Raw genomic sequence first — 15,420 nt, 5'->3', positions numbered from 1 at the left:
ACCACGCACTCACCACCACACACTCGCCACACACTCACCACCACACACTCACCACCACACACTCACCACCACACACTCACCACACACTCGCCACCACACACTCGCTACCATACACTCACCACCACACACTCACCACACACTCACCACTACACTCACCACTACACTCACCACCACATTCACCACCACACACTCACCACCACACACTCACCACACACTCACCACCACACACTCACCACCACGTACTCATCACCACACACTCGCTACACACTCACCACCACACACTCACCACCACACACTCACCACACACTCACCACCACACACTCACCACCACACACTCACCACACACTCACCACACACTCACCACACACTCGCCACCACACACTCGCCACCATACACTCACCACCACACACTCGCCACACACTCACCACCACACACTCACCACCACACTCACCACACACTCACCACCACACACTCACCACCACACACTCACCACACACTCAACACCACATACTCACCACACACTCACCACCACACACTCACCACCACACACTCACCACACACTCTCCACCACACACTCACCACACACTCACCACCACACACTCACCACACACTCACGACCACACACTCACCACACACTCATCACACACTCACCACCACACACTCACCACCACACACTCACCACCACACACTCACCACACACTCACCACACACTCACCACACACTCGCCACCACACACTCGCCACCATACACTCACCACCACACACTCGCCACACACTCACCACACACTCTCCACCACACACTCACCACACACTCACCACCACACACTCACCACACACTCACGACCACACACTCACCACCACACACTCACCACACACTCACCACCACACACTCACCACACACTCACCACCACGCACTCACCACCATGCACTCACCACACACTCACCACCACACACTCACCACCACACACTCACCACACACTCACCACACACTCACCACCACACACTCACCACACACTCACCACCACACACTCACCACCACGTACTCACCACCACACACTCGCTACACACTCACCACCACACACTCACCACCACACACTCACCACACACTCACCACCACACACTCACCACCACACACTCACCACACACTCACCACACACTCACCACACACTTACCACCACACACTCGCCACCATACACTCACCACCACACACTCGCCACACACTCACCACCACACACTCACCACAACACTCACCACACACTCACCACCACACACTCACCACCACACACTCACCACACACTCACCACCACATACTCACCACACACTCACCACCACACACTCACCACCACACACTCACCACACACTCACCACACACTCTCCACCACACACTCACCACACACTCACCACCACACACTCACCACACACTCACGACCACACACTCACCACCACACACTCACCACACACTCACCACCACACACTCACCACCACACACTCACCACACACTCACCACACACTCACCACCACGCACTCACCACCACGCACTCACCACACACTCACCACCACACACTCACCACCACACACTCACCACCACACACTCACCACACACTCACCACACACTCACCACCACACACTCACCACACACTCGGCACCACACACTCGCTACCATACACTCACCACCACACACTCACCACACACTCACCACACACTCACCACCACACACTCACCACACATTCACCACTACACTCACCACTACACTCACCACCACATTCACCACCACACACTCACCACCACACACTCACCACACACTCACCACCACACACTCACCACCACACACTCACCACCACACACTCACCACACACTCACCACACACTCACCACACACTCGCCACCACACACTCGCCACCACACACTCGCCACCATACACTCACCACCACACACTCGCCACACACTCACCACACACTCACCACACACTCACCACCACACACTCACCACACACTCACGACCACACAATCACCACCACACACTCACCACACACTCACCACCACACACTCACCACACACTCACCACCACGCACTCACCACCATGCACTCACCACACACTCACCACCACACACTCACCACCACACACTCACCACACACTCACCACACACTCACCACCACACACTCACCACACACTCACCACCACACACTCACCACCACGTACTCACCACCACACACTCGCTACACACTCACCACCACACACTCACCACCACACACTCACCACACACTCACCACCACACACTCACCACCACACACTCACCACACACTCACTACACACTCACCACACACTTACCACCACACACTCGCCACCATACACTCACCACCACACACTCGCCACACACTCACCACCACACACTCACCACAACACTCACCACACACTCACCACCACACACTCACCACCACACACTCACCACACACTCACCACCACATACTCACCACACACTCACCACCACACACTCACCACACACTCACCACACACTCTCCACCACACACTCACCACACACTCACCACCACACACTCACCACACACTCACGACCACACACTCACCACCACACACTCACCACACACTCACCACCACACACTCACCACCACACACTCACCACACACTCACCACCACGCACTCACCACCACGCACTCACCACACACTCACCACCACACACTCACCACACACTCGGCACCACACACTCGCTACCATACACTCACCACCACACACTCACCACACACTCACCACACACTCACCACCACACACTCACCACACATTCACCACTACACTCACCACTACACTCACCACCACATTCACCACCACACACTCACCACCACACACTCGCCACACACTCACCACCACACACTCACCACACACTCACCACTACACTTACCACTACACTCACCACCACATTCACCACCACACACTCACCACCACACACTCACCACACACTCACCACCACACACTCACCACACACTCACCATACACTCACCACCACACACTCGCCACCACACACTCACCACCACACATTCACCACCACACACTCACCACCACACACTCACCACACACTCACCACCACACACTCACCACCACACACTCACCACACACTCACCACCACACACTCACCACCACACACTCACCACACACTCACCACCACATACTCACCACCACACACTCACCACACACTCACCACCACACACTCACCACCACACACTCACCAGGAACTCGCCACCACACACTCACCACACACTCACCACCACACCCTCACCACACACTCACCACCACACACTCACCACCACACATTCACCACCACACACTTACCACACACTCGCCACCACACACTCACCGCCACAGACTCACCACCACACACTCACCACCACACACCACCACACACTCACCGCCACACACTCACCACACACTCACCACCACACACTCACCACCACACACTCACCACCACACACTCACCACACACTCACCACCACATTCACCACACACTCACCACACACTCGCCACCACACACTCACCACCACACACTCACCACCACACACTCACCACACACTCACCACCACACACGCACCACCACACACTCACCACATACTCACCACCACATTCACCACACACTCACCACACACTCGCCACCACACACTCACCACCACACACTCACCACACACTCACCATCACACACTCACCACCACACACTCACTACACACTCTCCACCACACACTCACCACACACATACCACCACACACTCACCACACACTCACCACCACACACTCACCACACACTCACCACCACATTCACCACACACTCACCAGACACTCACCACCACACACTCACCACACACTCACCACCACATTCACCACACACTCACCACACACTCGCCACCACACACTCACCACCACACACTCACCACACACTCACCACCACACACTCACCACCACACACTCACTACACACTCTCCACCACACACTCGCCACACACTCACCACCACACACTCACCACACACTCACCACCACACACTCACCACACACTCACCACCACACACTCACCACACACTCACCACCACACACTCACCACCACACACTCACCACCACACACTCACTACCACACACTCACCACCACACACCACACACTCACCACCACACACTCACCACCACACACTCACCACCACACACTCACCACCACACACTCACCACCACGCACTCACCACCACACACTCGCCACACACTCACCACCACACACTCACCACCACACACTCACCACCACACACTCACCACACACTCACCACACACTCACCACCACACACTCACCACACACTCGCCACCACACACTCGCTACCATACACTCACCACCACACACTCGCCACACACTCACCACACACTCACCACCACACACTCACCACACACTCACCACTACACTCACCACTACACTCACCACCACATTCACCACCACACACTCACCACCACACACTCACCACACACTCACCACCACACACTCGCCACACACTCACCACTACACTCACTCACTCACCACACACTCACCACCACACACTCACCACACACTCACCACCACACACTCACCACACACCACACACTCACCACCACACACTAGCCACAGACTCACCACTACACACTCACCACACACTCACCACTAAAACTCACCACACACTCACCACCACACACTCGCCACACACTCGCCACACACTCACCACTACACTCACTCACCACACACTCACCACCACACACTCACCACACACTCATCACCACACACTCGCCACACACTCACCACTACACTCACTCACCACACACTCACCACCACACACTCACCACTCACTCACCACCACACACTCACCTCACACAACACACTCACCACACACTCACCACTACACACTCACCACACACTCACCACTAAAACTCACCACACACTCACCACCACACACTCGCCACACACTCACCACACACTCACCACTACACTCACTCACCACACACTCACCACCACACACTCACCACACACTCACCACCACACACTCACCACACACCACCACACAGTCGCCACACACTCACGACCACACACTCACCACACACTCACCACTACACTCACTCAACACACATTCCCCACTAAAACTCACCACACACTCGCCACTAAAACTCACCACACACTCGCCACACACTCACCACATACTCACCACTACACTCACTTACCACACACTCACCACACACACACACTCACCACCACACACTCACCACACACTCACCACCACACTCACCACACACTCACCACCACACACTCGCCACACACTCACCACCACACACTCGCCGCACACTCACCACTTACATTCACTCACCACACACTCGCCACTAAAACTCACCACACACTCGCCACACACTCACCACATACTCACCACTACACTCACTTACCACACACTCACCACACACACACTCACCACACACTCACCACACACTCACCACCACACACTCGCCACACACTCACCACCAAACACTCACCACACACTCACCACCACACACTCACCACCACACACTCACCACATACTCACCACTACACACTCACCACACACTCACCACTAAAACTCACCACACACTCACCACCACACACTCGCCACACACTCACCACACACTCACCACTACACTCACTCACCACACACTCACCACCACACACTCACCACACACTCACCACCACACACTCACCACACACCACCACACAGTCGCCACACACTCACGACCACACACTCGCCACACACTCACCACATACTCACCACTACACTCACTTACCACACACTCACCACACACACACACTCACCACCACACACTCACCACACACTCACCACCACACTCACCACACACTCACTACCACACACTCGCCACACACTCACCACCACACACTCTCCACACACTCACCACTTACATTCACTCACCACACACTCGCCACTAAAACTCACCACACACTCGCCACACACTCACCACATACTCACCACTACACTCACTTACCACACACTCACCACACACACACACTCACCACACACTCACCACACACTCACCACCACACACTCGCCACACACTCACCACCAAACACTCACCACACACTCACCACCACACACTCACCACCACACACTCACCACACACTCACCACCACACACTCACCACCACACACTCACCACACACTCACCACCACATACTCACCACCACACACTCACCACACACTCACCACCACACACTCACCACCACACACTCACCACGAACTCGCCACCACACACTCACCACACACTCACCACCACACCCTCACCACACACTCACCACCACACACTCACCAGCACACATTCACCACCACACACTTACCACACACTCGCCACCACACACTCACCGCCACAGACTCACCACCACACACTCACCACCACACACCACCACACACTCACCGCCACACAATCACCACACACTCACCACACACTCACCACCACACACTCACCACACACTCACCACCACACACTCACCACCACACACTCACCACACACTCACCACCACATTCACCACACACTCACCACACACTCGCCACCACACACTCACCACCACACACTCACCACCACACACTCACCACACACTCACCACCACACACGCACCACCACATACTCACCACATACTCACCACCACATTCACCACACACTCACCACACACTCGCCACCACACACTCACCACCACACCCTCACCACACACTCACCATCACACACTCACCACCACACACTCACTACACACTCTCCACCACACACTCACCACACACATACCACCACACACTCACCACACACTCACCACCACACACTCACCACACACTCACCACCACATTCACCACACACTCACCAGACACTCACCACCACACACTCACCACACACTCACCACCACATTCACCACACACTCACCACACACTCGCCACCACACACTCACCACCACACACTCACCACACACTCACCACCACACACTCACCACCACACACTCACTACACACTCTCCACCACACACTCGCCACACACTCACCACCACACACTCACCACACACTCACCACCACACACTCACCACACACTCACCACCACACACTCACCACACACTCACCACCACACACTCACCACCACACACTCACCACCACACACTCACTACCACACACTCACCACCACACACCACACACTCACCACCACACACTCACCACCACACACTCACCACCACACACTCACCACCACACACTCACCACCACGCACTCACCACCACACACTCGCCACACACTCACCACCACACACTCACCACCACACACTCACCACCACACACTCACCACACACTCACCACACACTCACCACCACACACTCACCACACACTCGCCACCACACACTCGCTACCATACACTCACCACCACACACTCACCACACACTCACCACACACTCACCACCACACACTCACCACACACTCACCACTACACTCACCACTACACTCACCACCACATTCACCACCACACACTCACCACCACACACTCACCACCACACACTCGCCACACACTCACCACTACACTCACTCACTCACCACACACTCACCACCACACACTCACCACACACTCACCACCACACACTCACCACACACCACACACTCACCACCACACACTAGCCACAGACTCACCACTACACACTCACCACACACTCACCACTAAAACTCACCACACACTCACCACCACACACTCGCCACACACTCGCCACACACTCACCACTACACTCACTCACCACACACTCACCACCACACACTCACCACACACTCATCACCACACACTCGCCACACACTCACCACTACACTCACTCACCACACACTCACCACCACACACTCACCACACACTCACCACCACACACTCACCTCACACAACACACTCACCACACACTCACCACTACACACTCACCACACACTCACCACTAAAACTCACCACACACTCACCACCACACACTCGCCACACACTCACCACACACTCACCACTACACTCACTCACCACACACTCACCACCACACACTCACCACACACTCACCACCACACACTCACCACACACCACCACACAGTCGCCACACACTCACGACCACACACTCACCACACACTCACCACTACACTCACTCAACACACATTCCCCACTAAAACTCACCACACACTCGCCACTAAAACTCACCACACACTCGCCACACACTCACCACCACACACTCGCCACACACTCACCACCACACACTCGCCACACACTCACCACTTACATTCACTCACCACACACTCGCCACTAAAACTCACCACACACTCGCCACACACTCACCACATACTCACCACTACACTCACTTACCACACACTCACCACACACACACACTCACCACACACTCACCACACACTCACCACCACACACTCACCACACACTCACCACTACACTCACTCAACACACATTCCCCACTAAAACTCACCACACACTCGCCACTAAAACTCACCACACACTCGCCACACACTCACCACCACACACTCGCCACACACTCACCACCACACACTCGCCACACACTCACCACTTACATTCACTCACCACACACTCGCCACTAAAACTCACCAAACACTCGCCACACACTCACCACATACTCACCACTACACTCACTTACCACACACTCACCACACACACACACTCACCACACACTCACCACACACTCACCACCACACACTCACCACACACTCACCACTACACTCACTCAACACACATTCCCCACTAAAACTCACCACACACTCGCCACTAAAACTCACCACACACTCGCCACACACTCACCACCACACACTCGCCACACACTCACCACCACACACTCGCCACACACTCACCGCTTACATTCACTCACCACACACTCGCCACTAAAACTCACCACACACTCGCCACACACTCACCACCAAACACTCACCACACACTCACCACCACACACTCACCACCACACACTCACCACACACTCACCACTACACACTCACCACACACTCACCACTAAAACTCACCACACACTCACCACCACACACTCGCCACACACTCACCACACACTCACCACTACACTCACTCACCACACACTCACCACCACACACTCACCACACACTCACCACCACACACTCACCACACACCACCACACAGTCGCCACACACTCACGACCACACACTCACCACACACTCACCACTACACTCACTCAACACACATTCCCCACTAAAACTCACCACACACTCGCCACTAAAACTCACCACACACTCGCCACACACTCACCACATACTCACCACTACACTCACTTACCACACACTCACCACACACACACACTCACCACCACACACTCACCACACACTCACCACCACACTCACCACACACTCACCACCACACACTCGCCACACACTCACCACCACACACTCGCCACACACTCACCACTTACATTCACTCACCACACACTCGCCACTAAAACTCACCACACACTCGCCACACACTCACCACTACACTCACTTACCACACACTCACCACACACACACACTCACCACACACTCACCACACACTCACCACCACACACTCGCCACACACTCACCACCAAACACTCACCACACACTCACCACCACACACTCACCACCACACACTCACCACACACTCACCACACACTCACCACCACACACTCGCCACACACTCACCACCACACACGCGCCACACACTCACCACATACACTCACTCAACACACATTCCCCACTAAAACTCAACACCACACACTCACCACTACACTCACTCAACACACGCTCACCACTACACTCACTTGCCACACACTCACCACCACACACTCACCACCACACACTCACCACTACACTCACCCCCCACTACACTCACTCACCACACACTCACCACTACACTCACTCACCACACACTCACCATACACACACACACTCACCACACACTCACCACACACTCACCACCACACACTCACCACTACACATTCACCACGCACTCACTCATCACACAGTCACTCACCCATCACTCAAACACACTCACACCATACCCACCACTACACTCACCACACACTCATCACTACACTCACTCACCACACACCACACACTCACTCACCCCACACTCACTCACCCCACACGCACTCACCCCAAATTCACCCCAATGATCCGCCGTATAGCCTTAACCAGACTGTAGGGGCAAGTGCTGTTTCTCAGTCCATCATTCACCCCACACTCACTAGCATGCCTCCCTCTATCCCAGTTTCTCAGTCCATCATTCACCCCACACTCACTAGCATGCCTCCCTCTATCCCAGTTTCTCAGTCCATCATTCACCCCACACTCACTAGCATGCCTCCCTCTATCCCAGTTTCTCAGTCCATCATTCACCCCACACTCACTAACATGCCTCCCTCTATCCCAGTTTCTCAGTCCATCATTCACCCCACACTCACTAACATGCCTCCCTCTATCCCAGTTTCTCAGTCCATCATTCACCCCACACTCACTGACATGCCTCCCTTTATCCCAGTTTCTCAGTCCATCATTCACCCCACACTCACTAACATGCCTCCCTCTATCCCAGTTTCTCAGTCCATCATTCACCCCACACTCACTAACATGCCTCCTTCTATCCCAGTTTCTCAGTCCATCATTCACCCCACACTCACTAACATGCCTCCCTCTATCCCGGTTTCTCAGTCCATCATTCACCCCACACTCACTAACATGCCTCCCTCTATCCCGGTTTCTCAGTCCATCATTCACTCCACACTCACTAGCATGCCTCCCTCTATCCCAGTTTCTCAGTCCATCATTTACTCCACACTCACTAGCATGCCTCCCTCTATCCCAGTTTCTCAGTCCATCATTCACCCCACACTCACTAACATGCCTCCCTCTATCCCAGTTTCTCAGTCCATTCACCCCACACTCACTAACATGCCTCCCTCTATCTGGGTGCCACCTCGCCCCTTCAAGCCAGCTGACCGTCACGCTCACCCCGCACCCCTCCTTGCCGCGCAGGTGAACGTGGGGTTGCTGGTGCTGTCCCTGCTGGGCTTCTGCCTCCCTTTGTACCTGTTCTCCTTCAGCCGTGGACTCAAGAAGAAGCAGAGACTCATGGCCCCGGACTCGGGGTCCCCGGTCCCCCTCACAGAGATCCCCTCATGGCATGGGACCAAAGGGTCGGATGATTCTCACGCGTGATTGCCGACAATCACCACCACCATTATCAATGTCATCACGACCATCATTACCATTATAATCACTGTCGACACCATCACCACCACCACCATTATCAATGTCATCACGACCATCATAATCATTGTCATCACCATCACCAACACCATTATCAATGTCATCACGACCATCATTACCATTATAATCACTGTCGACACCATCACCACCACCACCACCATTATCAATGTCATCACGACCATCATAATCACTGTAGACACCATCACCACCACCACCACCAATCATTAACCTCATTTCATTCGCTGTTGTTCACCGGTCATTTATCAGTCTTTCAAGCGTCCTTCACCTGGCACCTTTGAGTGCCCCTCGCCACCAGGCGAGCGTCTCACGGGGCGAGGAGCTGGTGCTGCGCTTGCGAGCGGTGGCGGCGTCTGGACCGGGCGGTCGCCTCCCGGATCGGTGGCTCCTCAACGCTGCAGGAGCACTTATTCACATTCCCTCCGCGTAGGAATTAGAGCTCCCTCCTTTTACTTTCCAGTTGAGCTACACGCGCATATATATATACACGCACAACGGCATTGTCAACGTAATACGGTATATACACGGTGTAATGTGTGCTGTGGCGTCGTGCGGAACTTGCAGTTCACATGTCGCCGCTCCGATCTCCCGGTGCGGAAGTTGAAACATTGGGACAGTGTCAAGGGGCCCAGGGCCTGTGACCATCGAGACCCATGGCCCATCACCCAGAAGGGTGTGTGGAGTCTTGGCTGAGGGTGTATGATGTGTGGTTTAACACGTTGGTTCACAGCCAATATTACGAATCATGGTTGATTTTCCCGCTAACGCCTCATAACGACCTCACCATATTCCCGTCGTGAACTCTCCATCACCCGACCCAGTGCGTTAAAGCGCGTGTACACGTGACAATGTCATAGTTTGGCTGTGTCGGGTGGAGGAGGGCTCACGACACAAGGTCATTGCGTGGCCTAAACCAAAAATCCAATGAGCGAATCGTGCCGCGTGATGTTTGGTGTTCCCCGCGCGACATTTGTAAGGGAGGCCGAGAGGAGGCTCGAGGACCGGAGCGTGAAAAGCCCCAGGGGGAAACTCCTCATGACTTCCAGCTGACATTGGAGGATGTTACCTCAGCAGCATCGATGTGGGGGCTCCAGGCTTACAGCCCCTCAGCTCCCTAGCCGCCCACCCTCTACACTAGGCACGCAACCATTCTCTGTCCGATCCCACCTCACGTGTTTCCGTCTCGTGTTCGTTGACGCATAGTTTGTGTTATTTTCTATATTTCTGTCGAGCAAATGAGGCATTTGCATAGGTATCACTTTTCACGGCTGTTAAATACGTTGTCGATTCGATATTGCACCGCGAGCTTACGAATCGGTTTAATCGATGAAGTATTAGATGATGATGTTGTACATGAATAGGTGGAGCACAGAGGCCGATAACAGGCACAGAAGAACTCAAACCAAATGCAGGTAGTGATGAGATTGAGCAGTCTTTGAAACAACTTAACTGTGTACAGCAAGAGCTGACCTTGGTGGTTGCAGCAACTGTAGTATCTAGTGCAAGGAAGTGAGCGATGGTGAGGTGTGGTGGCATCACCGCAATTGACCGTGAAGCCACGCTAATCTTGCTCAAGTGAATCACAAACCAGGACGAAGCTGATGAGTGTTTTGACTGCACCACTCGTCTTGGTGGGGACACTCGCTCTACAATGTGGAGGAGGCTGGGGTGAGTCGAGTGTATTTATGACAACGGCCATAGTCTTGGATATCCACTCTGGGACTTCATCTCAAAACTTCTCATCCCTGGTCCCATCATTGGGAGCTCGACGTGGACGCCAGACTCCAGACTCCTCCAGACTCCAGCAGAGGGCGGTAGCGATACACAAAGCTGGCACGCAGGCCCCCGCCACCAGACCATCCAGAGTTGATTTCCCTGCCATCACAAAGGTAGATATAGTCTTCTGGAGAGGTCAGGTCAACGTATCCATAAAGGGTTGGCGTGTCCACCCAAGGTCGATCGCAATGCACAATGGAACCTAAGCAGTTCCGTGGCCCGAATTTAGAGAGATGTCCTGCATTTTTTTGATCAACGACAGGCCTATGGCGACGGTTGCCTTCATCACCGGCGTGACCCCGAGTTAATTTTGAGGTTGAGACCCACCTTCTCTAAGCGCTTCTCTTATGCCCCTGAGGGTATCGGAGCATTGCTCTCGAAAGCGACGAGGACATCGAGTGGGGGGAGAGTCGACCCGAGCCTCGCGGCTTGGGAAAAAAAATCAAAGTGTTTGCGTGCGGTGAGTGGCGGGGTCAGGGGTTGTGACTTGACCTCCATAGGAGTGTTATTCATAAAGATTTATTTAATATGCCGCCCGTGTCCCCGTGTCGTGCTGCACTCGAGGCATGAGACACATTGAGTGGCATCTCCACTGAGTTCGTCACTGACATCAGTCCAGGCTAAGAGAGACGCGTCACTAGAGGAGTGTGATGGAGGAGGAGGCTTCCTCAAGCAGCACCTCAACCAGCCTCACCTGATCCTCGCCAGACACACCTCACCCTCGCGTCCACCTCACCCTCGCATCCACCTCACCCTCGCATCCACCTCACCCTCGCGTCCACCTCACCCTCGCATCCACCTCACCCTCGTATCCATCTCACCCTAGCATCCACCTCACCCTCGCGTCCACCTCACCCTCGCATCCACCTCACCCTAGCATTCACCTCACCCTAGCGTCCACCTCACCCTAGCGTCCACCTCACCCTAGCATCCACCTCACCCTAGCGTCCACCTCACCCTCGCGTCCACCTCACCCTCGCATCCACCTCACCCTCGCGTCCGCCTCACCCTAGCGTCCACCTCACCCTAGCGTCCACCTCACCATCGCATCCACCTCACCCTCGCATCCACCTCACCCTAGCATCCACCTCACCCTAGCGTCCACCTCACCATCGCATCCACCTCACCCTCGCATCCACCTCACCCTAGCGTCCACCTCACCCTAGCATCCACCTCACCCTAGCGTCCACCTCACCCTCGCGTCCACCTCACCCTCGCATCCACCTCACCCTCGCGTCCGCCTCACCCTAGCGTCCACCTCACCCTAGCGTCCACCTCACCATCGCATCCACCTCACCCTCGCATCCACCTCACCCTCGCATCCACCTCACCCTAGCGTCCACCTCACCCTCGCATCCACCTCACCCTCGCGTCCACCTCACCCTCGCATCCACCTCACCCTCGCGTCCGCCTCACCCTAGCGTCCACCTCACCCTAACGTCCACCTCACCCTCGCATCCACCTCACCCTAGCGTCCACCTCACCCTAGCGTCCACCTCACCCTCGCATCCACCTCACCCTCGCATCCACCTCACCCTAGCGTCCACCTCACCCTCGCGTCCACCTCACCCTCGCATCCACCTCACCCTAGCGTCCACCTCACCCTAACGTCCACTTCACCCTCGCATCCACCTCACCCTCGCATTCACCTCACCCTAGCGTCCACCTCACCCTCGCGTCCACCTCACCCTCGCATCCACCTCACCCTAGCGTCCACCTCACCCTAACGTCCACCTCACCCTCGCATCCACCTCACCCTCGCATTCACCTCACCCTAGCGTCCACCTCACCCTCGCGTCCACCTCACCCTCGCATTCACCTCACCCTCGCATTCACCTCACCCTAGCGTCCACCTCACCCTAGCATCCACCTCACCCCAGCGTCCACCTCACCCTAGCATCCACCTCACCCCAGCGTCCACCTCGCGTCCACCTCACCCAAGCAACCACCTCACCCCAGCGTCCACCTCACCCTCGCATTCGCCTCACCCTAGCGTCCACCTCACCCTAGCATCCACCTCACCCCAGCGTCCACCTCACCCTAGCATCCACCTCACCCCAGCGTCCACCTCACCCTCGCATCCACCTCACCCTCGCGTCCACCTCACCCTCGCATTCACCTCACCCTAGCGTCCACCTCACCCTCGCGTCCACATCACCCTCGCATTCACCTCACCCTCGCATTCACCTCACCCTAGCGTCCACCTCACCCTAGCGTCCACCTCACCATCGCATCCACCTCACCCTCGCGTCCACCTCACCCTCGCATCCACCTCACCCTAGCGTCCACCTCACCCTAACGTCCACCTCACCCTCGCATCCACCTCACCCTCGCATTCACCTCACCC

The 15,420-nt window shown here is 55.4% G+C and overlaps 1 protein-coding gene across 4 annotated transcripts in view; it reads left to right on the top strand.

Annotated features, from left to right (window-relative positions):
- The window catches only part of LOC116939313 (large neutral amino acids transporter small subunit 4-like), a 61,675-nt gene extending 48,070 nt beyond the window's left edge, over positions 1 to 13,605 (top strand). For 3 of the 4 annotated variants that reach the window (XM_076062925.1, XM_076062924.1, XM_076062926.1), the window contains exon 15: positions 11,046 to 13,605. In XM_076062925.1, the coding sequence (XP_075919040.1) occupies positions 11,046 to 11,228 (183 nt within the window). In that variant the 3' untranslated portion in view covers positions 11,229 to 13,605. The remainder of the gene's footprint in view (positions 1 to 11,045) is intronic. The other variant, XM_076062927.1, reaches the window with a different exon arrangement.
- Positions 13,606 to 15,420: the final 1,815 nt, after the last annotated feature.

This window comes from Petromyzon marinus, chromosome 5 (genome assembly GCF_048934315.1).
Source record: "Petromyzon marinus isolate PM22_M1 ecotype Great Lakes invasive population chromosome 5, UKy_Petmar_22M1.pri1.0, whole genome shotgun sequence".
NCBI classification, from domain to species: Eukaryota; Metazoa; Chordata; class Hyperoartia; order Petromyzontiformes; family Petromyzontidae; genus Petromyzon; species Petromyzon marinus.
The sequence above is the reverse complement of the archived record's forward strand: the minus strand, read 5'-3'. Positions and strand labels throughout refer to the sequence as shown.